The 24,077-nt window shown below is 44.8% G+C and overlaps 1 protein-coding gene across 2 annotated transcripts in view; it reads right to left on the bottom strand.

Moving 5' to 3' along the window:
* The window catches only part of LOC144175009 (apical endosomal glycoprotein-like), a 58,232-nt gene that overhangs the window by 4,738 nt on the left and 29,417 nt on the right, over window positions 1-24,077 (bottom strand). The window contains exons 13-22 of one of the 2 annotated variants that reach the window (XM_077704015.1): window positions 23,543-23,774; window positions 19,983-20,105; window positions 17,852-17,988; window positions 17,350-17,467; window positions 13,404-13,487; window positions 10,351-10,434; window positions 4,275-4,478; window positions 3,502-3,624; window positions 1,753-1,902; window positions 1,116-1,227 (exon numbers count right to left, since the gene is read on the bottom strand). In XM_077704015.1, the coding sequence (XP_077560141.1) occupies window positions 1,116-1,227; window positions 1,753-1,902; window positions 3,502-3,624; window positions 4,275-4,478; window positions 10,351-10,434; window positions 13,404-13,487; window positions 17,350-17,467; window positions 17,852-17,988; window positions 19,983-20,105; window positions 23,543-23,774 (1,367 nt within the window). The remainder of the gene's footprint in view (window positions 1-1,115; window positions 1,228-1,752; window positions 1,903-3,501; window positions 3,625-4,274; window positions 4,479-10,350; window positions 10,435-13,403; window positions 13,488-17,349; window positions 17,468-17,851; window positions 17,989-19,982; window positions 20,106-23,542; window positions 23,775-24,077) is intronic. The other variant, XM_077704016.1, reaches the window with a different exon arrangement.

Raw genomic sequence — 24,077 nt, 5'->3', positions numbered from 1 at the left:
TTCAACCATCATTGCATTTTAAGACATTAAAATCAGTGCGGCGCTCCCCAGCTACGTCTCTGGCATTAAACGTAACCCGACCGGCTCACCATGTCATAAATAGTTGCCTGATATACAACATACCTGATGTCAATGGATGATGAAATTTTTTTAATCATCAATGCGCGATAGTTGAATACGTTCTTTAAATATCCCTGTTCACCTCCAGTTTGGCAAAAGTAAAATTTATATTTCTTGGTTGCCGACCATATTTAAACTGGCACACTTCAGCAATACAATAAATATGACCTTCTCAGCTGTACAAATTCAATAAATATTTGGATATAACTGAAAAAACTACCATACGTGTCCCTACCGCCTTGACAGTGCCTTTTCTATTACGGGACAGTAAACCATGCCTTCCTTAAAATGCCTGCTTTCATATGTTTCCTGAAGGTTTCGCATTGCGCTATGATTTGTGGACAGAAAAACAAAACTTGATTCCTTTTATGAGCTTCTATAAACGTTAATAATTCAGGTAATAACCGTACATTTCACCCCTGAATCAGCAAAGGACTTTTGAGAGCAACTCTTGCGTATGGAATCGGTGGCGTCACTGAAGGAAGAAATGAAGAGATGAGTAGCGTGTAATTCTATTTTTCACGTTCAGAATATAAAAAAGACATTGGGAAGGTGAATTTTGGCGACTGAGACCAATGAACTGTTCAGTTCGCATTAAAAATAAGTTCTTACGTGAAGGAAGAGAAAGGACAGAGATGGATGTAACGTTTAGTAATGGTTGGCATTTCCTTTAAATATAACGTAGGTAAGCTGGAGGAAGAACGTAAAATGGCTAATCAAGGTGGTATACGAGCCGGTTAAAATATACAGCCATAGTGTGTTCAAGTGCCAGACAGGAATGGCCTATTTATCATAGCTTTAATGCTAGGTACAATTGGAAAAGTTGATTTCAACGGTCCTTTGTTGGAGGCGATCAAACGTAGGCTGAGCTCTTTCTGCTACAAACGGCAATTTGCATTTTTACAGTAATTTCGGTGAAGTTTTATTTGATATAAACGCAAAGCTCATTTTACATCGTGAATAAATCAAATAGTATACAGTATGCAGACACTTACTGTACGCTAAACCGCCGCCTACGGCGGACGACTGCGGTGATTACTGCGCCAGTGATGAGAAACGCCAGCGTGACTAGGATGCCTGTCACCACAGGACGAATGGCTCCGACATCTGTAAAAATAAGAGGGTACTTAGTTCTACTGGGTATCCCCAAGTAACAACGCTCAGCATCTACTTATCTTTTGTGCTAGCCCACAAACATCGGCGCTTCTTTTTCTCACATATCATACAGCCATTACCACCGATTCGTGTTTTGAGTACTCAGTAGCTCTTACAGTTCTTTAGCACGTAAGCAACCTCTCGATTGATTGATTGTAAATTTTAACGCACCGATGCAACGCAGGCGATGAGGCACGCCGTAGTGGAGGGCTCCGGAATAATTTTGACCACCTGGGGATCTTTAACGTGAGCCGAAGTCTCGTACACACGGGCGTTTTTTCTTGTCGCGACCATCAGAAAAGCGGCCGCCATGACCAGAAATCGAACTCGCGTCTTCGTGATGCGCAGCACAACGCTTTAGCCACTGAGCCACCGCGGCGGGTCGTAAGCAGCGCCTCGATAACTGCGGAAGGCAATCCACCGCGACATTTGTGAACCCAATTGCCGTTGCTAAGTTTACATGCGAGACGCCCTTACGTTTCAATTCCTCTTTCGATGTCTCAGTTGAACTTGTGATCAATTGACATCTGCTGCCCTCGTAATCTCCTGTGCAGTTGCAGATAGGGCTTGGTTCCCGGGATGTCCATGTGCAGAGTCCTCCATTCAGGCACAGGTTGTGAGGGCATGCTAAATTTGAGGTGAAACACAAAGTGTATTAAAATGCGCTCACACTGTTTGAAATTCGCGTTTTATTTTTTTGAAATGGTTAACTCGGCAGCGACGAAATCTCAAGCAAACAAGGCAAAGCTAGAGGGAAAGAGGAAAAGAGACAAACATTTTATTGACTGCGGATGTTGCTCGGGCTTCTACACCATGAGAGGCATCCTTAGTCCAAGACTCTTTAAACCTGGCTGGCCCTGCAGACCTGCTCCACCAGTCTTGGGTGATGAAGCGACGACCACTTTCACACTGCGGCAATTACTTTATGTTCTACATATGACGCTGTATATCCCAAGTGACCCGCCCCTGTCAATAAAAAGCTCATGAGCGCTCAAAAGCCACAAAATCTAAGTTTATATAGGGTAGTCCCCGAAATACCCAACAAGTTCTGAGCTAAGCTTCGTAGACAAAACACGAAAATCTCTTGAATAAAAGTACGCAGCATTACACTTCGAACGATCAAGGGGCTGGGGCGCAAAAACACTCTGGGTTAAGTTATGTGACCGTTGGCTTCTTGTGAAGGCTCTTCCCTAAAATGTTGAAGAACGTGAAGTTTATTTTTATGGTTTTTAAGCCTAAAGTTTTAAACCAAGAAGAAAAATGAATATAGTTAACGGCGAAAGAAACAACAGCGAACTTGCCACACCTGAAACCAACTTTATTCTCTTTATACTAGGCGAAAAGGCGTACGACATCAAAACCTGGTTTCGAACTTGTAGCCAGTACTGCAAACTGTGACATTTACACAATTTCTGCCGTAGCCCGGCCACTAAACGTTAATTACAAGCTGTGGGCGGGGATTAATAACTCCCATTTTTATTATTTCAATGAGTGTTGAATCATGCCAAGCAGCCCTGTATAGCGATGAAGCTTTCTTTTAAAACATATTAGTCTAATGGGCGTTTCCTGACAATTACTTTTTTTATTGTCTAATAAGAAACTCCCGCAAGGCATCATCACCAACATAAAGATAAGCCAACTGTATGCTTTTTAGAAGTATTGGTAAAGGTACCGCTATGTTTTTGCGTTTCCAACGCTGGAAATTCATATGCAGCCAGCAGACAATCGTTTAAGCTTTGCGTGGCTGACACGTAACCAGCCAGGATACACTCTCAGGAGTTTTCGTCTGCCCTCTTCACCGCGGTACTCGCAAGTAAGCAGCCGCGGTCTCCGAGGGACCTCCTTTGATTAACAAGGGTCTACATGTGATTTAATTATTTATTTTGATCTGTGCTGTGCCTTTACACAACGCGAAACACCAAGAGTGCCTTAATGTTGATTCCCATAGCGCTTATCGAGTCAACGGATTATCAGAGCCTGAGTTTTGCCTATAGTTTGTTCCTTTAACAGAAAATGTTAGTCATTCATTTTCGATGGGGCGTGGCAGTCACATCTGTGTCTCAAGAGTAGAGGTTGTAATGTCTAGAGGTCTTCGGGGTTATTTTTTCCGTAAGGATACAACTTAAACCTGTAAAGCACATTTTAAGCACACAGTATATACTGTATTCTTCGAATGGTTGCCGATTTGGCGACGGAGATACGCGAAAGCACATTCTATCTACGCACCACGACACAGAGACTCGTCCGATCCGCCAGCACAGTCTTCTTTGCCGTCGCAAAGAACCGAGCGTGAAAGGCAAGAACCGCTCGCACAGAAGAACTCGTCTTCTTTGCACACGTTTGTGCTTCCTGCAACCCGGAAACAAAACGCATGACGGCATTAGGTTAGAATCCTGTAAGGCACGCTTGATTTAGCCATTGAATAATACGCTGCCCATTTAAAAAACCAAAGCACTCAGCTCTATTTCTTCTGTAAGATCTTTTGAGTGCAGGGCTCGCCATGCATACAGAGGGATTGCGTAAATCCAGTGGAAGGCGTGCATTTACGCTGTTGTTCATGCGTAGATTTTATTTTTTTTACTTAAATAGCATGCTTGGCCTCGTCGTTCGCCAAACTTGCACGTTTGGTGCGCTGGTTGGTTGTTTTACGGCGTTGTGGTGCAGCTAATATGGGTCGATTTCTTATAGTGTATGTGGGCGCAGGTTAATCCCGATTGCCCTTCCATTAAACGCATGAACAGCACTAAGAATCTCGCCCATGGTGTCTCGCCCAGAGATCTTTCTAAGCTTAATCACGCCTACAGAAGACAGGCTCCTTAAGTCAACCAATTTTTCGAGTCCATCTAATTAGGGGGAAGTCATCGTCATTTTACTTCCTCTTTCCTCCCTCCTAACCAGCAACGTAAAACGCGCAGGTGCTTTCGTTTCTGATTCATTTATCTTTCATGAATTTATCGGCGCGATAACCAAACCAACCGAATGCAAGTGCTTGCCCATACCACAGTACTCGTCGAGTCCGTTGGGGCAGTCGCGGATGCCGTCGCACAGCAATATCGAAGGGATGCAGGTCGCACCATCCTGGCAGTCAAAATAGCCGCGCGAGCATTCGGTCGGTGGATTTGGAGGCGGTACGCTTCGTGGCGGGGTGATTGTGGTTGCTACAGCCGTAATTTTCGTCTCCGGACCAACAGTAGACGGTTGTTCTGAAACGGCGGGAACAGTTACAGTTTGTGTGTGCCTAAAAAACAATTATTCACATTCCTACGCATATTATACTTTAACTAATATTTGCTGTTCAATAACTGGATGAGGGCATTTATAATTTCTGGCTCTCTATTCGTCCACTACTCTGCGTGTGGCTGAATATTCATTGTGGCCAAAAATGACCAGTAGCGACAAACCACCGAGGCAGCGGCAGCGTGACGTAGGACAACGAGCGCGCCCACCCTTCGAAAGCCTCGCGCGCCCCTGGCATCAGTGGAGTGAGATCCCACTGGGTTCGCAATAAACCTACTTGACTCCGCGCTCAGGTCGTCTCCTTCAACGTCTCCGTGGCGTGAGCTCTACAGACTCTTGCGCCGTATGACTTTCTTCCTTACTAGTACCACTCTTGAGAACGATGATTACTGAAAGGGTCTCTATCACCGGAATAACTATAAAATCATGTAGAATTGGTTTGTACGACAACGAACTGTGAGTACATCGTGCTTTTCTGGTAGGTAAATGTCGAGAAAACGCATATTGAAACCAACACTAGATGATTCATACAGGGGTGAGACAGCTGAATCAGATTTGGGAGCAGTTTTTGGAGCAGCGAAATCTCGATTTTGGAGCAGAAGAACCTTGATTTGGAGCAGAATGATGACATTTATTAAGTCACTTAGGAGCCTAACACTGAAACAGCCTTTCAATGACGTTTTTCTACTAGAGTATCACAAGGCACGACCTGCACAACCTTTTTACAAGCCATTTATAAATTCTTAGGCTCTACGTATAGATAGCATGGAGTGCCGTTGAAAACATCGAATTAAAAAACTAAGCACTCGTAAGGCATTTTCATTATCATGTGAACGCTGATATTTTATTTTTGTAATCCCAGACTCTCAGCTTTACACACAATTGTAGAGGCATGGCAAAAGTTGCGAAAAGCGAGGTGACAATCTTCGCACCCCACCAGCCCTCCCATTTATATTCCCAAGGTGCGCATTCACTACGATCGCCATTTGAATAACGTTGGTATGTTTAGCCACCTCCCTATTGGCATTAAATTTCACTTCAGATAGATAAACCATTATTACATAGCGTGCAATAATAGCCCGTCCCGCTATCGGCCACTGCTTGAACATTTTGCGGCGATGTTGCCTGCGCCGCCACTTCTGCAGTGTCGATCGTCCCATTTCCGCCACTCGCAAGCTCGTAGTCAAAGGCAGCAATACCTCAGCGTTTTATTGTAACACCGCAATGAGTCCGAAATTTCACTTCAAGCACGCACCGCACCTCTCACTCGAGGCCGAAACATGGCGAATTCACGTTGTTTTTGATGAACTCCCGTTCTTCGAGTCACGCAACTTCCCTCGGCAGATCAAACGACTAAATGAAAACCCAGCCACCCCCATAACCAAAACCACAGTAGAAATCGGCGAACAGCACTCTGCCTGAACCACGAGCAACTGCTTCTTCAGACGGCCATGTTTTCCAATATTCACCACACCAAGACGGCGGCTCCCTGTAATGTCGTTCTGGAGATATACGGCGCTCAGAAAATTGCCGTCTTTTCATCAATTTTCACCAGTAGTTTGTCGCCTGAGTACGCATACGTATTTTTTCTACAGGACTTTGCAATTGTTTTCCATGGGAAAACTTTAAAAAAACTCACAGAATATAACATGTGCAACCCGACATGGTGACCTTCGAAAAAACTATCTTGGGGACACTTTTATGCAGGTGTTTTATTGTATGATCAATCAATTAAACCTTTACAAACAGGATCACTTTGGGGGTGCTGGAAAATTATGCCGTCAGTAAGCATTTTTTTTTACTGAAACTGGCGGGAGCGTTAAAATCCTTGGCTCTCAGACTGTTTTGGAGCAGTTTGGCGCAATTTTTGCAATTTCCAAGCTTTTGGAGCAGCGTGGCGCAGGATAGCAGATTTGTATCAAAAGTGCGCAATATGCGCAGCTGTCTCACCCCTGTTCATAGGATTCTTTTATGAGAAACAATCCTGAATGAATCAGTTTTACAAAATTTAATGCACACAGAACATGGTACTGCGGTTGATCTATTTTCAAATATTTTATGCATTGGCCAAGGACGTAACTTTATACCATTGTAGCGATGAAGTGCCTGTACTTCTCTATTTATGTTTTTTTTTATTTGGCAGATGAAGGTCGTAGTGCAGAACTGGTCCATTGACGTTATTTTTATGCGTATTTCCAACGCTGTCTTGTGGGTTTGTTTTGTTTAGTCTTCGGTTTCTTGGAGAGATGTATAAGATGCATATTTTTGATTTTCTCAGATCATTTTTCTGCAAATTTTATTTCTTCTATTTTTTTTTAATTTTTGGTTCTTCAAAATTCTGTCGGAACAATTATCTCCATTTCGCAATTATAACGATTACAGGTGTTACTTTCGCCAAATCTGCATTTGTGGAAAGGCACGGCGTAACACTGTCCCGGTTGGGGGGGGGGGGGGGGGAACAGTACTACGCATTAAAATTCTAAACAATTTACGAAGCATTTTGAAGTTCAAAAAATATGCACCGGCGTTATCCGCTACCAGTGACGGACTTTCCCGCACTGCTCCGGTGACGTGCGGCCGAACGCCGAAAGAAATGTGCTTCTGTAGAGCGCCCCTTATCTTGTTTGCATTGCGCTAACTCCGACCCTGAAGGTTCGCTTATCGCATCCTGATACGGTGGCCGCACGGCCCCGCTGCCCTAGCTAATACTGGCTAGATAAAAAAGCACAGCTGTGATAGACGTAGTACCCGCGACCCTTGTTTTTCGGATGTTGATTTTTTTTTAAAGCGCGGCCCTTAAGCATCCGCTACAGCGGTTTGGCGGCGGCGGCGGCGGCGTCGTAACCGAGCGAGCGATCGCAACACCGAAGACTGAAACAAAATGAAGGAGGAGAGTGCCGCAAAATTGCGAGGGGGAGGGCGGTTTGCCGAGACGGCGCCAGACACGCGTGTGAAAACCGCCCTAGGAGTCTAGTAGCGCCCGAGAAAGGAAACACAAAACCAAGGCCCCCTGCTTCGAAGCCCAATAAGACAGACTTATTCGCATTCTAATTTTACTGGCAGTCCAATTTGGGGTCTTGTGTTCCCTATTCTATAAGACGCTTCCGGAAATTTATAAGACAGCGAATAAGACTCTAAATAAGATTGCCGATCAGTCTTATCCACAGACTTATGCTGACGTGGTGGGTCATTTATCATAAAGGTCGACCTCCTTACCCTGAACAACGAGTGAAGAAGCCGCAGAAGTGGCGAACGATGCCGAGCGGCGGCCGCCCGACCGTCGGCTTCGAACAAATAAATAAATGTGCTGTTCAGTGGAGACCGACGCCGTTGGAAACGCCGTCGGGGGAAAGGGTAAAAAGGTAGGAAACTCCGACACCGGAAGCGGCAAGGCCTATAACTACTTTGATGCGACAGCGACATTTGCAGCCAATCACCATTTCATCTTTCGCTGTGGTGTATGGGCGTGTGCTTGTTTTTTTACCGGGTAGCGCGTATTTTTTTCTCCAGCTCACGTCAAACAAAGATGGACAGGAATGATTGTCTGCGGCCAGATATTTGTCCCGATCAGACATCGGGTGGCCGAGCGCGCGGTGTGATTCTTGAATCGTCTGTTATGTCGGCTGTCGACGCATGGCTGTAAAAAGGCGGCACGGAAAGGACGAAACACATTCTTTTTATGTAAAATCACGCCCGTTAACTCAGAAACAACACTTAGTCCTCATTCACACAGCCGTTTTTCACCCCGTCACGCCACCATCATGTCACCGTCTTCCGTCATGGGGGGCGGTTTCTCGGGCGGTTTCTCGGGCGATTTCTCGCTGAAAACGGTGCGACGGTGACGGGCAGCCGAGCTCTGCGGTGACGAGACCATGCCCCGTGGTAAACCAGCCAATCAGAAAACAATTTTTTACGGCTACATTTAGAAACGTCACCACACGTGAAAATCTAAGCCATTTTCTTTACTTTTCAAAATAAGCACGCTCAATACTAGGCCAAACTGGTCACTAGGCAGACGACCCTGTATTCTGACCGAGAGCTCCAGTACGAACGCTACTCCGTTTACGTCTCCGTCGCGGTTTCTTGACGTGAGGGTGCCGTGACGGAGAAGGTGACGGCAGTGTGAATGAGGGCTTATGCGTTCATAATAGAACTGCAGCGTGATAACAAAAATATACACAACAGTAAAACGTTAACAGCCTGCAATACCTCTGCCCGTGAGCGTTAAAGAAAACTACGTCTTGAAGAGAAAGTCCGCAGACTTCAAGCCTTTCGTTCAGTCCCTTCGTTGGGGGCCGTTACGGAGATTCACTGTTTGGGTTGGTGCTTTGATTGCGCATTCTTCTTGAGCAATTCGGACGTTCACTGCGAGACGAAAAGCACAACTTTTGTGGCGCCAACGTGAGACACCGTGTTTGCTTTTCCCGTCAGCCCGGGGGTTTCTCTGGCCACCGCATCGTAACAGAAGATCATTGTTTATTACTTCGTTTACGCGGCCGGGTGCCTGACGCCCGGCGGCCCGGGACTACGAGGGATGGCGGGTCAATTCAACGTATTTGGGACATGGTCCAAATACGCGACCTGATGGTCAACGTTTCTTGAATTTATCCGATCATGGTTCGAAATAAACTCTTGTCAAACGCCGGCGATGGCAACAAGGATTTTTTCGGCGTATTCCCCGCTTTTCCCTAGGGTTCTGTCCTGGGGGAGTCTAGGTACGCGCTGTCCTTCAATAAGACTGTTCCCCAAGCTAGCCTGTGCGCTTTCGGGAAAGCGCAGTAGCCTGAATCTTATTCACGGACTTATTGCAGACCATGAATAAGACTGCACTGTCAATAAGACTGCCAATAAGCACGTTTGTTCGAGCAAGTTGGCCCCTGCACCAATGAAAGCAAACGTCTTGTTCTTCCAAGTTCACAACAAGCACAGAAGCCCAGCACGCGCTGCGTGCTGCACGTTCATCGGTCCTTCGAGTCCTTCGTCGTCACCCTCGTTGCGTGGCTCATCATAACCAGGTGATATTTGCGCGGGAGGTTCAAACACGATTTACAACATGCTTGGCCACGGCCGCTCGATGGTAACTAGGTCTTTGGCGGTGCCGACGCGCTCCGAGATAACGACAGAGTACGGCGCGCCGCCATGCATTCGCTGATCACGCGATCACTTCCTGAGACACAGCAAATGTGCGCCTTGACCGAGAAGACTGCAGCTCACGCCGAGCGAAAATTTCGCATTAGGGAGTATCGTAATCCTCAGCCATTCCACTGAAAAATTCAATGATCTGCTCATTTTGATTAAAAATGATTGAATCAGTAGACATTTGTCTAAGAGAGAAATTTGCAAATTTTGTTGTAGGGAATACTTTGAACAGCGTGAGCCAGTCGCCGTCTGGGCATCCCCATATGTTCATCACCGCGACCGCGTCTTCAGTAGCAGGGTGTAAGCGTAATGAGAAACAAAATAAGAAACAAAATAGCTCTGACAGTTCGGAATCTTCTGAGATCACGCCCAGGCTCCTTTGCTCCGGACACTAGAACTATTACCCCTGGTACATGAGCATTCACTACAGGATTTGTGTTCACGTTTCGGGGACTTTTCTTCAATTACCATTCTTTCATCGTTTTTTTTTTTTTTTTGCTTTCGGTTATGAGTCAACCATATTGAACCGGTTCTCCAACCGGTTCAAGGCGCATTACCCGGTTCGGTAAGTGGCTTTGTAGAACCGGAACTAATGCTGGACGAAATGAAGCCACGCCAAACCAAACATGCATTTTTTTTCTGTTCGATACCTTGTTTTTATGGCACGACAAGAACACACGAGAAAACTAACCGTAGTACCTGGAAGAGGTGCAGCCGTAGTTCCTTCAGGAGACGACTCGTCAGTTTTGTGGGATACTTGCAATGCCGCTGCAGCCGTAGTTTCTGCGTTAAAAGCGTTGTGAGCAGATTACTGAAGTACCCTGATCCGTCCTCGCCCATATTTTGCCTCCAAAGTGTTTTAAGTAACTCATTCAAGTGCAGTAGTACCAAGGAGGTTGTACAATATCGTTTAGTACTTCGCGTTCCTTATCAAGCTTACACCAAGGGATAAAAACAATGCACCCCTCCGTCTAACAATAACGATGGTTGAACGCGAAGCTTTCTTGTGATTGATTCTTCGGTTGGCCATTCCCACACAACGAGTGTGTGCCACTCTGGAGGTACGCACCACATTTCTAGAGTATACCCACAGCAACTCTCGGGTGTGCACTCCGTAGGCCTAACGTTTGGGTTCGGGGGTGTACGCGAATTGGTACCTGCTGCTCCGCGTTCGGTTCGACCATGTCAAAATGGAGCAATCGGATAGACGCCGGCTTCATAACGCGAGGAACCTAGGTTCGATTCTGGCCACGGGAAGCGTTTCTTTCTTTCACTTCCCCCGCGATCGTTCAGCATCACCGTAACAGAAAGTTTGCTTTTCTGTAGGGCGTATTGTCGTACAACGGCATCAGTGAGCAGAGCTCACTAAAGCTTCGCTTTAAAAACTGGCGCCGCATGTAATGACTCCGCTGCAAATGTCATCGAAAGACAATGGTCGTCTGCCTCGCCTGCCAGATAAATCCTCAATTTTGACCGCATCAAATGACATCATTTCGTTTTCATATTTTTTTCTCTCTCTTTTTTTTCGTTTTGTTTTTCTTCTCTCATCTAGCGTAGCAAGCCAGCCCGACGGCTCGGCTAACATCGCTGGTTTTCATTAAAGCTATTCTCTCTCTCTCTCTCTCTCTCTCTCTCTCTCTCTCTCTCTCTCTCTCTCTCTCTCTCTCTCTCTCTCTCTCTCTCTCTCTCTCTCTCTCTCTCTCTCTCTCTCTCTCTCTCTCTCTCTCTCTTCCCCGCCCCAACTCTCTTGCTCTTCCTATCCCGTCTCGGTCCTATCCCGTCTTCCTATGACCTAACGAGGTATAGGGTCGGGCGCGAGCGCTTATTGTATTTTTGGTGAAAAGATTGTTTCATACATGTAATTTTAATGCGTAGCATTCTTTAATCTTTACCGACTACCGCCAAAGCCAGGAACGCGTAACGCCCTGCATTTCCATAAAAATGCAGATATCGTGGAAGTTCCACCTGTAATCGCTATAGTGGTCGCATGAAACTATAGTGGTCGCATGAATATAGTGGTCGCATAACTGGTCGCATGAAACTTTGTGGAAGAGGACGAGGTAGCCTTTATTGTAGCAGGGAGACTCTACGTCAAGTGGGGGAAGTGGCAGTAACAGGCAGGGTGTTTGTAGCTCGGGACATCTTAAGTGCGGACAGTTCGACCCAAAACAGGTGGGCTCCTTGAGAAGGCTAGAGAGGCCATGTGGGGTGAGGAGAGCAGGTTCACGACTTTAAACTGCTCGCGCTAGAGAACTTCTCGCACTAGAGAAATTTTGAAAAAAACTAAATAATAAGAAAAATATAAAAAAAAACTGCGGAAATTGGTGAAACGTGTAACGTCCTGCATTTCCGCAATAATGGAGATTTCGCGAAAGTTCCAAATGTAATCGTTGTATAACGGAATGGAGGTAACTGGTCGAACTAAATTTTGAAAAACTAAAAAACCTATTAAGAAAAATATAAACTAATCACGGCAAATGGCGAACTGTGTAACGCCCTGCGTTTCCACACTTATGCAGATTTCGCGAGTTCCAGATGCAATACTTGTAATAACGCAAATGGAGAAAATTGGCCCGGCGAAATTTTGAAAAACTAAAAAACAAAAATATAAAGAACTACGAAAAATGTCATAATTTATACCGCATGGCACTTCCGCAATGAGGCCTTGTTCGCGAAAGATCCACCTGTTATCCTTATAATAAAGTAAGTGGAGAGAATTGATCAAACGAAAAACGAAATTTTTAAAAATAAAAAATAAGAAAATTATAAACTAATCATGAAAAATGGTGAACCATGTGACGCCCGGCATTTCCGCAATAATGGAAATTTCGCAAAAGTTCCAGATGCAATACTTGTAATAACGTAAATTGAGATTATTGGTCGAATGAAATTTTGAAAAACTAAAAAAGAAGAAGAATACTTAAAAATACCGAAAATGTCAAAACGTATGCCGCATGCCATTAACACAATGAGGCATATTTCCCGAAAGTTGCACCTGTAGTAATTGCAATAGCGTAAATGGTCATAATTGGGGGAACAAAATTTTGAAAAAATAAAAAAATTGGGAAAATATAAAATAATTACGGAAAATGGCGAAACGTGTGACGCGTGACATTTCCACAAAATTGATGAATTCGCGAAATTTCCACCTGTAATTGTTATAATAACGTACATGCAAATCATTTTTCGGACAAAATTTAAAAAAACAAAAAAAGAAAGATATTTGAAAATTACGGAAAATGCCGAACCGTGCAACACCCTGCATTTCCACAATAATGCATATTTCGTGTCAGTTTCACCTTTAATTGTTATAATAGTGTAATTGGAGATAATTGGTCGTGCAAAATTTAGAAATACACAAAAAGTTCGGCAGGAAAAAACTCACACTCAAGACTGGCGGCATAAGAATGCCACGCATTAGTAGATAGTCCTCTGAATTTCTGGAATTTTTTTTATGCAGGCATGTATTTTAATTGACCGAACACTGCAAATACCACTGATGTTTGATGTTCTGCCTCAAATATGCCTAATTATTTCTTTCTGCTGAAGAAGGTTGACAAGCATGAACTGTGTTTCCAGATTCAGTGAGTTGGAAAAGTTTTGCCTATATAAACCTCTCGTACAAGATTTTATGTTACTTTTGGCCGGGCGGCTAAATCAAGGAACAATCAGACAGACATACACACAGACAAAGAGTTTCGCGTCCAAGTGGCTCAAGAAAGACGACCGTCGTTAAAAAAGAATGGTAATACCTAGAAGGGGAGTAGCCGTAGTTCCCTGAGAAGACGGTTCATCAGTTTCGGTAGATACTTGCAATGCCGTTGCAGCCGAGGTTTCTGCGTTCAAAGTGTTGGGAGCATATTAATCAAGTACACTAATGTGCCGTCTCCATCGGTTTAGCATCCGCAGTGCTGCAAGCAACTCATTCAAGCGCACTAGTACTGGGCGCTTCTTATCAAGCGTAGGGCATTGGAAAAGAAGGGCCAGCACTGAGCCAAACATTTTAACGCGAAAGCATTTTTTGGCTAGCTTGGGGAAAACACTCACCCAGCTGGCATTCTCAAACGTTATGCAAGCAACTAACCCTCAGCGCAATCAGTCGCCATTGGCTGTACGGGGTTTATGGCGCGCTTATCAGAAAAATAAGCACAAGGAAACAGTCGGCGTGCACTCCACTCCCATTGCCTGCAATGCGTTCTATAACATGCGAACGGAAATAGAAAAACGTGGACACCAGAAACCTCGTTCGCAGTCTCAGTTGGTCTCCAACATCTGTCAAGGCAGCGTCGCAGCAGCAAAGATGGCCGCCAAATAGTTGAGTGAATGCGATTGTGCGTCTTGCGTCTTTATTTAATAAAAATACGCTTAGGAATTCTCTGCAACTTTTTCACCCGGCGGGGCGAGCGCCGCAAAATGCCTGCCACAGTAATAACCGAGTTGCTTAAATATTACTTTTACTCTGCTTCAGCCACTGCAATGGATGAGGCTATAAATTTCAACAAAACGCGTACGAGTATTACTTGTTGCATCAAAAAATTATACTTTTACTTGGCCTTATTGTGCTTGAAGCTTTAAACTCTCATGACACAAAAAGAAACTGAATTAGGCCTTCCAAAACGCATTTGACAACGCACTTGACAAGAAGACCTGGTGACAGCAGGTCTTGACATCAACGGTCGTTTTCGTGGGATACTTCGAAGAATTATTGCTCCCGTTCTGAAAAGTGTCGGTTCTCAGAAGTTGAGCGGAAAGTACAGACAAGGACTGTCAAATGATACGACCCAAAGGCACTTTTATCGCCTTTGCGTCGTGTTTTTTTACAGTCCCTGTCTATTCTTTGCGCTCAACTGCTCAGAACAATGGCACGCCAACTAGGCGGATCAATCAAGTTGCTAAATCATATTTCAGAAAAATATTCACACGTTCCTACCGAACAGCCCTTTTTGGGAGCCACTAACAATAATGATGAGCATTTAAAAAAACCGCATTCTTTTCTTTGGAACAATCGACGACAAGGGAATATTTGAACTGTTGGCATTCAATAATTAAAACAATTACCATGCCTGGTATTTTGTTTAGGGCCGAACTAGAGAGCACTAAGGACTAAGTAAAATGCACCATCGTTTAACTCCAACAGCATCTTTTTATCCTTTTTGAACATCAAACATCCTACCCGTAAGAAAAAATGCTTCAAGAAACGGGAAAGAAAGAAACGTTCAAGACAGAGCCGATGAGGAAACACTTGTTTGAAACGCCGATGAGGAAACAAGTGTTTGAAGCGCTACTCTCCGTAAACTGAAATAGCATGCCCCTATGTAAGCTTTCACCACGCAAAACATTCTCGTACCTTTCCAGCCACATATAAACGATGCCACCAACCCTTTCCCAGCTTTTGCTGACAGCGTATGATCACCGACTAGACATGGTAATTAGTAAATACTCCCGTTGGGCCATTAAAATTCAAATAAAACTAGTCATTTTGCAATCCAGTACAGTTTCCCCCACTCTGTGGTAATTTGGCACTCGGATTTGTTTTCGACATCGTAGTTACCGCTTCAAGTTTTGCCACAAATTGCGCATGCTTAGAAATGAAAATTGACCGTACGCTGATCATGAAAACAACCGATGTTAAAATGTCCAGGGTGGGTAGAACAAAACAAGGTTAACACACGGAAGCCTCCCAAAGCGGTGGGTTTCATCGTACAGGATGAAGTTGGGCTCCCGGCCTGGAGAAATAAAATTTTGTTTCGCGTTGTACTAACACCAGTCATTTTCTCAGTGCTCTCGATTAGGCCTGCGTCACATTGCATGAAATATGCTCAACCTTCTTAGGCCATGACGTGGAAACACAGCAACGAATCTAAAAGCGCTATCAGCGCGAAATATATCTTTAATAGCTCCATTGGGGAAAAATGGCTTCGGTTGAACAGATATAAACCTAGTTACCCCTAGCGAAAGCAAAGACTATGCACACGGAGGCTGCATTCCAATTCGCGGAAGGTTTGGTATACAGGTTACGAAGCAGTCTAATTAGACGTCTAAAGGAAGCAGACTAGGAACGGCGCCCCGGTTACCAACGCAGACGACAACATTGTAGCAGACATGTTCAGAAACGCAAGCCGCAAGTTTCGTAAATATTATCACCGTTATTACTACAAACACTATGTGATTTAAAAACTAAACAAAAGAATCTACATCATAAGTAAATTATACTAAATATTTCAATAAAATAAGTTAATTTGTCGCAAAGTGAGTACACAAAAAGGTGACGCTGGCGTCCCTTTCTAGTTTAGACAGGAAGGTAGCCTATATCGTTGCTGACTTCGATGCTGTCTCTTCCAAGCAGTCTTCCTTGACTGCTTCGAACTGGAACGGGGCTTAACATGGCGCACTGTCCGCGAAGACGGCAAGGAAGCCGTCTAAGGGGTAAATTGGAACCCACCTAGAGTTTCGTAAAAGTTTGCCATGCTTAATATTTCGCAGCCTGCCTTGTATTTTTATATTTACTGGTTGATTAGGTGTATCATTTCACACACTGAAAGGCACGCACAGAACGACCAACCAGCGCGCGCCATCGACAGCGAGACCGGAGGACCAAGCACTGGCGCCGCAGTCGTTAAACCCTCCCCTAGTCACGTTGTTCACTTGCGCTGAAGCGCACCCACAGACGGCCCAGCCGGCGCTAAGCGGTCATGCTCAGAAGAAGCAGCCGTTTCACTTTCACCTAGTCACCACAGCAGTGATGCTCCGGGTGAGGGAGGCCATAAGAAAAAAATGAGGAGCTTGCGCGAAGGCAGCTGAAGGTCACTTGGGACGCGATGAAGGATTTTGAATTTTAAGAAAGTAGCCCAGTAGAGTTTTCTGTCTAAAACAGAGCTGCTGCTCAAACGGCGATAGTAAGCGCTGCGTAATTTCTATATACTTGCTTAGGTCACTATACTACGAGAGCACTGAACACTCGGTTCTTGGATTCCCTATACGTGTGCTCGCGTTGACATAGCCACTTTCCCGCGTCAAGTGGCGTAGATATTATGTCCGTTGTGATAAGCGAAAGTGATTGTAGAAATTCACGTTTCTTATTGTCCCTCGAAGAACTACAAACCAACAGAGCTTGTGGGCGTACCTTTTATGCTCCATTAAAAGCTTAGCATGGCCTCTAATACGTGTCTCAGTTCTTTTGTCTGGAAGCTTGCTTATTGACAAGAAAAGTGCACATATCGGCTGAACACGTCGATACGGTTAGAAGCTGGATAAGAAAGAAGGAAACGTTCAGGCAGAATATGCACTTCCAGCCTAATAAATGATGTATCATCTACTTTAAATGATTCGATTGATTGTAGAGTTTGACGCACCAACGGAACGCAGGCGATGAGGCGCACCGTAGTGGAGGGTTCCGGATTAATTTCGACCACCTGGGGATCTTTAACGTGCGCCGAAATCTCGCATCATCTCATTTACTTGTGGTAGTTGCGACAATGAGTCATTTGAAGTCAAAAACTATAGAAGTGACGCCGCTGAACGAATTCGTTGTTCTCTACAAGACATAATTCGCAGGACTATTTTCTTGCGAATAGCTTACATTTTCACTAAATGTTCTCAACACAGTCACTGCATTTAAGACATGTATAGCACAACAGAATGCATGTGCTATCCACACTGAGTGTCACACAAGCGGTTGACTATACCATCGAGACGTACCGGGCCTCGGAGCTACGCTTGTGACGTCAGAGCCATCACGACACTTCCCCGGCCTCACGTCAATGTCGTCTATGGCGATATTACCTCCGGGAACCGCTGTCTTGGCGGCAATCACAATCTGCGGAAGACACGTAATGTGGTATCAGCTTATGGAATATAGTATCCGACAAGTCTTTCGATATATGAAAAAGTATCGCTTCGTAAACGCATGCTCCGTGCGAAGTTTTTCGCAGAACATAGAGCACGCTATTTGGGGAAATTCTTCGGGGGCACTACGCGCCTTCCTGTGGGCGTTCGTGGGTGCGTATGGGGGTGTTTAATTGTGTGTGCATGCGTCGAAGCTTAATAATATTCGGACACAGTCGAGGGAGAGAGCCTAGAGTTTTTTTGCAGTAACCAAAGGCACGAATTCTCGTCTAGCTGACTCGTCTGACTCCTCGAGCTGAATTCAGGCAGCAAACAATTTTATTAGTGGAAACCTCGGCGTGAAGCTGTTGCTCACCGAGAACTGTTCGGGAAGCTCACTTTGTTCCACAGAAAGAAGCGTCCAGTCAATGTGGGCATTGTTGTCCGTGCTGAACTCCTTGCCAACTGGTTTTCCCAAGGAATCCACGAATGACACGTTGAACGAGGCGCTGGCTATACGGTAAAGACGAAGCAGAAAAAAATCGTAAAAGTGATGCCTAATATTTTGATATTTTAATCTAGGGCATATATGAAACAATTACGCTCGCAGCTACACATAACTAATCAAAAACCGTGTGTCATCTGCCACTGGCCGAGTGACGGAGCATGGTGTTACCTGCCGACAGTGCACCTGATTTTTAGTTGTGCGCCCCATGCCTTGATTTTAACGCGAAGCTAGCTGGCTACGGCTAGGATCTAGCCGATTATTTTCGACAACAGAACAATGTAGACAGGAATCACACGCGAGCGTAGCGCCACCTTGCGGCGCCCACTCATATCCCTGGGATCGCAAAACTGAGTACCACACCTTCAGCGTATGGAGCAAAAATCATAAAAAATAAAACAAGGTCCTGCGGCCTTCATATGTTTGTATAAGACGGCTTACATTGCCTGGAAAAAAAATAGCTATATTGCCCGCAAAAAAAATTACTTCCTAATAACAGATCACTGGTTAGAGGTCCACCCGACTTTAAAGGGACTCTGCAACAACTCTTCCACTCTTTCCTTCGCTTCTGGAAGCCCTGCGACAGCTGTAGTTATCACCAGCATAGGCCGGCACTGCGTGGTTTGCTCGTCGCAGCCGACACGCCTTCCGTTTATTCTTTGCTTTTTTTAAATGGCTATCGAATGAGGGCATTGCTGCAGCTGAAATCCGGCCAATAGTCGCTGCACCGCTGTAATGACGTAATTCCAGCGGTCTAAAAACGAGTACACATGGAAAGAGAGAAAAATCTATTGAGCAAAAGTTATCTGATGGGCATAGAGCAGGAATTTTTCGCTGAGGTACTTCGCGACCCCCATTCCAACGACTGCATGTGTTGGTGGACTACAATTTCCAAGCATTTAATATTTCGAAAGAAGTTTTAAAAAGCGTTCCAGGGTCCCTTTAAGATGATAGAGGTAAGCTCAGCCTTTGTAAGCGGACTATTCCACATTGTGTTCTGCACAGTCAAGCATGGCCTTCAGCAGGGAGAGTATGATTACAGAAAAAGGCTACAACTCGTGTTTTGGTAAGTATCCCGAAAGAAATTAAATGACAACTAGCTGCTACGATGCCTCTACCATTACGACGAGGTTCATTTACTTGTCGTAGTTCGTTAGTTCAGAGTGAAGTTGTAAACCTTACGGAATTACTGTCTGCTCTCAATACATGGTCATCTACGGAAGGAGTATAATTACAGAAAACAGCTGTAACTGTTGTTTCAGCTGTATCAACAGCTACAGCTTTAAAACAACAGCTGTAACTGTTGTTTTACCAGACCTATCCAAAAACGAATTATTGTTAAACTCTTTCTTTCTTTATTGTTTCTTTCCGTACAGAAAGGGGAGCAGAGGCAAAAGGCTTGGAGCCTGACTAGGACCCTGCTCCGGCGGCAGGCAGCGTGCGGGCACAGTATATTATATTGCACAATTGCAGTCGAGTGTACAAAACAAAAACAAAACAAAAAAGGAGGGCCACAGACTACAGAGTACATTTGCAGTCGTGCTCCTCGAACGCTCAATGTGCGACTACTTTGCACAAAAAAATACTACAGAACCAAATTTTCCCACAGGATATGGTACCAAAACACTCGCGTGTTTTTCCGTGCAGTGCAAGGAGTGAACGAACAACAAAATAACCCGAAACAGAGACTTACTTCAGCATAGATATCTTCAGCACAGATAAATGACAATTAGCCGCTAAGACGACTCTAACGTAGTCACCACCACTTCGCTCGTCATCTTTCTTCAGAGAGTGAAAAGTCCCTGAATGTTTTCATTCAATATGTCCCTTCTTGTAGGCCGTATTTTTGTTCTTTACACGCTATTCTTCAGCGTAAGCAAAGACAGTGTTTGACTTTTTCAGTGACCCGTGCTAGCGCGATAGCAATAACGTGCATCCTCTGTTCTGTGACACTGTAATTCTGCAGCACTGGTGCAACATATTTCTTGGAGCAGGAACTCACTTTCCTTCTTCCTGTAGTAGTAGAGCTTGAAGCAGACGACGGGACCGAAACTGAGTCGTTGGCTCTGCAAACTTCCGCCTTTAGCTGAATTCAAGTCCTCGGCGTCAAGAAGAATGTAGTAGCCTGAAAAAAAACGGGTGCGATATTCCGCAATGTGAGAAAAGTAGAATATGGCAGGCAAGAAAACTTCCAAGCCAAGCGCCAATATATTGTGGCCAAGTGTCAAAGCCAACAGCTCGCCGAGAAGGCTTGAATGAGCAGAACAAAGAATACTGGGACTATGGCAGACTCATCGAATGCCTTAGGTTACAATGTCATCGGTGGCTTGGATAATCGGTGGCTTTCGTCACACCTAGTAGCAGTGTGACGAAACAGAAAACTGTAAAGACGACTTTTCGGTTCTGCTCCGTACGGAAAAGTAAGAGAAAATTTTTATTTTTTAAACTAATCTGGTCCAACTTACCTTTCATCGGGTATTTCCAAAAATACCTGTTTTTCAGCTGTTAGTTTTTGCACGAGTAACGTTGCGACACCGCTATGTCCAGCCGACATAACGATTTTTTTTAAATGTATCTGCCCTATCTCATTCTTCAACGCTTGTCTTTCGTCTTTCGCTGAGCCGATGCAATAAAATGCAAGAGACTTGCGAGTTCAATGATAATCAAACCAACTTCAACAATCACTCGAACATCCGAATGTGCCAGAAAAGTTATGCGAGAACTTTAAATCGTCCTGAATGTTGTCAAATCTACTGTTCTGAATGGCTTCAGACTATGGTGAACAATTTGCCCCGACTTCCGTTTCGAGCTTTTTTTATAGTCTGCAAATACACTTTCTGCAGGTTAAATCTCAGTCCAAGAAAACTCTGGCTTTGTCCTGCAGTGCTCCAGGCGATACGAAAAAGTGACTGACTACACAGCGTTATATGTTCCGCGGTCATAGCCAGAAAATTACAACTAAAATTACAGACACTGATCTAGCAATTTTCCTTTGAACAAAAGGAAAATCTCAAAATTGATTGATTGATTGATTGATTGATTGATTGATTGATTGATTGATTGATTGATTGATTGATTGATTGATTGATTGATTGATTGATCGGTTGTAAGGTTTAACGCGCCGACGCAACGCAGGCGATGAGGTGCGCTGTAGTGGAAGGCTCGGGATTAATTTTGACCACCTCGGATCGATCTTTAACGTGCGCTAAAATCTCGTACACACGGGCGTTTTTGCTTTTCGCCTCCATCAGAAAAGCAGTCGCCGCGGCAGGGTATCGAACCCATGACCTCGTGCAAATCTCAAAATGAACTGCGGACTATCCATAAGCCACCAATTGTGATGAAAGGAAATGGCCCAATGAAGGTGTATGTATGCAATGATAGATGTGCGGAGTCTGGTCATTTCTCGTAACGAGTCTTACTTTTCGCAGAATACCAAGGCTGTGCTGAGCCTTCGTAAAAATAATTTAGGGCTGCAAGTATCTATTAACAGTCCAAAAGTAGGAATAATCCATGTGCAATTACTTTGCTCCTCACAGCCCTCCTCCTTCGGCTCGCAATCAGGCCGTTCAACAACAAAAAATATCTGTCCATGCTGCACAATCTCTTCGAGCTTTGATTTTACCGCTAAACAACAACGGCCTCAACTAACAGATGAAGGCACACAGCGGGGCATGTTTTAAGGCCATGCTACCACTCACCTTCCCCGTCTGCCATTATTACAATGTTAAGGCTTGAGGAAGCCGGTGATTTGTCGCTTAAAGGCCAACTGCACTCAAATTTTCGACAACGTAAAAATAATGTCACCTAACAGTTCATATAAAAAGGGTGCGAAATGCAAAATATTGCGCTCCAAACATCAACGCGCGCGACGAAAACGGCTCGCGACATTCGCGTTTTCGGAACCGAAACTGAATAGAAAAGGCGGCCATAGCAGCGGCCGGACGTGACGTACGTGAGGGAACGGAAGCGACCGCGCCAGAGCCGGCGGCCGCTCAGAGCCGCCTTCAAATGCGCGTGGTAGCGCCGCGTTTCGCTTTTTTATTTCCACAGAAGAACTTCCACTAACGTTTGCCCATGATAATGGAGTTGGGCGCAATTCCGGCATCCCGTTGCTATCAATCGAGATGAAGTAGACCACCCGACAGTAATTTTTTCCATCGTAATAACTGCCGGAATGGCAATTTTTGGCATTGCAAGTAAAAAACGGACCCTGATTTACAAAGCTATTTGCTCTTATACGATATTGAAAAGCAGCTTTTATTATAGCCGACCCCTCGGCTACCACGTCGCCCTCTCTGAAGGGAACAAATCGCACGCGGGCGGAGATAAATCACTATTTCTACTATACATTACATACAAACAGCTTCGTGAATATCGGCCCAGTATTTTTTCCCCTGTGTGCACATCGAGAACCGAATTATAAAAGGGATCTGAAACTATAAGCCCGCCTCCAGAGCTAAATGACGCACTAAAACACGAAAACACTTCCTATCTACCGCTGTTTTCTACTTTAACCAGAGACAGGTACTGTTGTTTTACTTTCAAATAAACTAAATATAACGCTCAAAGTAAATACTTCACTTGGGAATCGAACAAAAATATAATCTATTGTTTAGGAGAGGAGCAGTTTAGTTTTCGCACTTCCCAAATACGATGGCCAATATTTGTGCGGGTGTATTTGTTACTACGAGAAAGGCTGATTTTGGTTCACTTAGCTAGCGAGACAAAAGTCGCACAAATGTTTATAGCCGCGTGTACAAGAACTCTATTTGGGTCGTAAAACTTTTGGAAATGTCTAAAGGATAGAGGTGGCGTAGGGCCAGCCAAAATGAGGCCAATATTGGACGCGAAAGTGCAAGTGGTCAATAATTTATAATATATCTTTTTTTTCTGTGGTAAGTGCAATAGGAATGACAAATGTAAGGCAGGTGCTTCTTTCGCGCTATTTTTTTCTTTGAGTAAAAATATTATTTTCAAGTAAAAAGAGTTTTGCTAACTCCAACACGTTCGCAAGCGCCTGAATAGGGTTACGCTTCAAATCATTTTTTCTTTTTTTGCATTGAGAAAAATGGGGGATATTACTGCCTATGCGGTTAGTTCAAACATTTGATGGCGACGCCGGTACAGCGCGCTGGTGTAGCAGAGAAACCCCGGGTGAACGCATCATTGCGCCCGGCGGAGCGCCCTGCAAGTCGCCGGAGAAGCGCGAGCTTCACGGGACAGGTTCCCCAACCTCCGTCACAGGCCGCTCGGAACTTGTTACGGCGACTCTCCGCCAGGTGCAAACGTCGTCTGCTCGGAGGTACTTTGAACGGCGGTACCTAGCGCTCTTTGTGATTACGAAGCTAAGGATTTCGCCATGGTGATTTTAAGAGCATAGACTACTTATTTGGACAAAAAAAAATTGAGTGCAGTTGGCCTTTAACCTTCTGCAATAGTGCTCCACACACAAGGACTAACGGAAGTACCCCATAGAAGTGCTGGAATGCTTAGCGTACTCTCTTGGCTCACAGCTTCATGAGAGAAAATGACTTTTGAAGGGACAGAACGCTGTCGTACCATCAGCGGTGCCCATTGTGTGGTCTGTACTGAGGCGGAAATTTTCTGAAGCGGTTCCTCCCCGGCTCCTGTACCACTGAGGGTACCCTGAACCCCTGGTGTTGAACCAGTTGCACATGTCCTCTTCGAAAGAGCAGCTTCCAGGAGGAGGGCAGGCCACTTCGGCCAGAGTAATGTCGTCCACTGCAACAGCGGTGCCCGGGTCTCCCGATGTCGACCCTTGGAAAACCATCTGCAATTAAGAGCCAATAGTTACAGCAGTATGTTTCTTTCTGCCAATATTATTACTGCTGCACTTTTAATGTAATAGCATAAACTCCTATCCTCGCTCTCAGTAGAATCATTGGAGGGTGAGGTGTTTCAGCGACTGTTTATGACAAGTAAGGGCGCTTAAGTACAGCCCTCCGCCCTTCTTACATGTCTTTCGCATCACTTCTAAAGTAAAAACGAGCTGGTGCACAAAAGCGAAATCTTTTTCCATTGCTGAAGAAACGGCGCGATTCCATTACCTGGCCGTTACGAGCCCTCCGCTTCC

The sequence above is a fragment of the Haemaphysalis longicornis genome, unplaced genomic scaffold (assembly GCF_048455015.1).
Source record: "Haemaphysalis longicornis isolate Haplotype H1 unplaced genomic scaffold, Haemaphysalis longicornis Haplotype H1 scaffold_3, whole genome shotgun sequence".
NCBI lineage: Eukaryota > Metazoa > Arthropoda > Arachnida > Ixodida > Ixodidae > Haemaphysalis > Haemaphysalis longicornis.
Note: the sequence above shows the minus strand (reverse complement) of the source record. Positions and strands in the feature narration are given on the sequence as shown.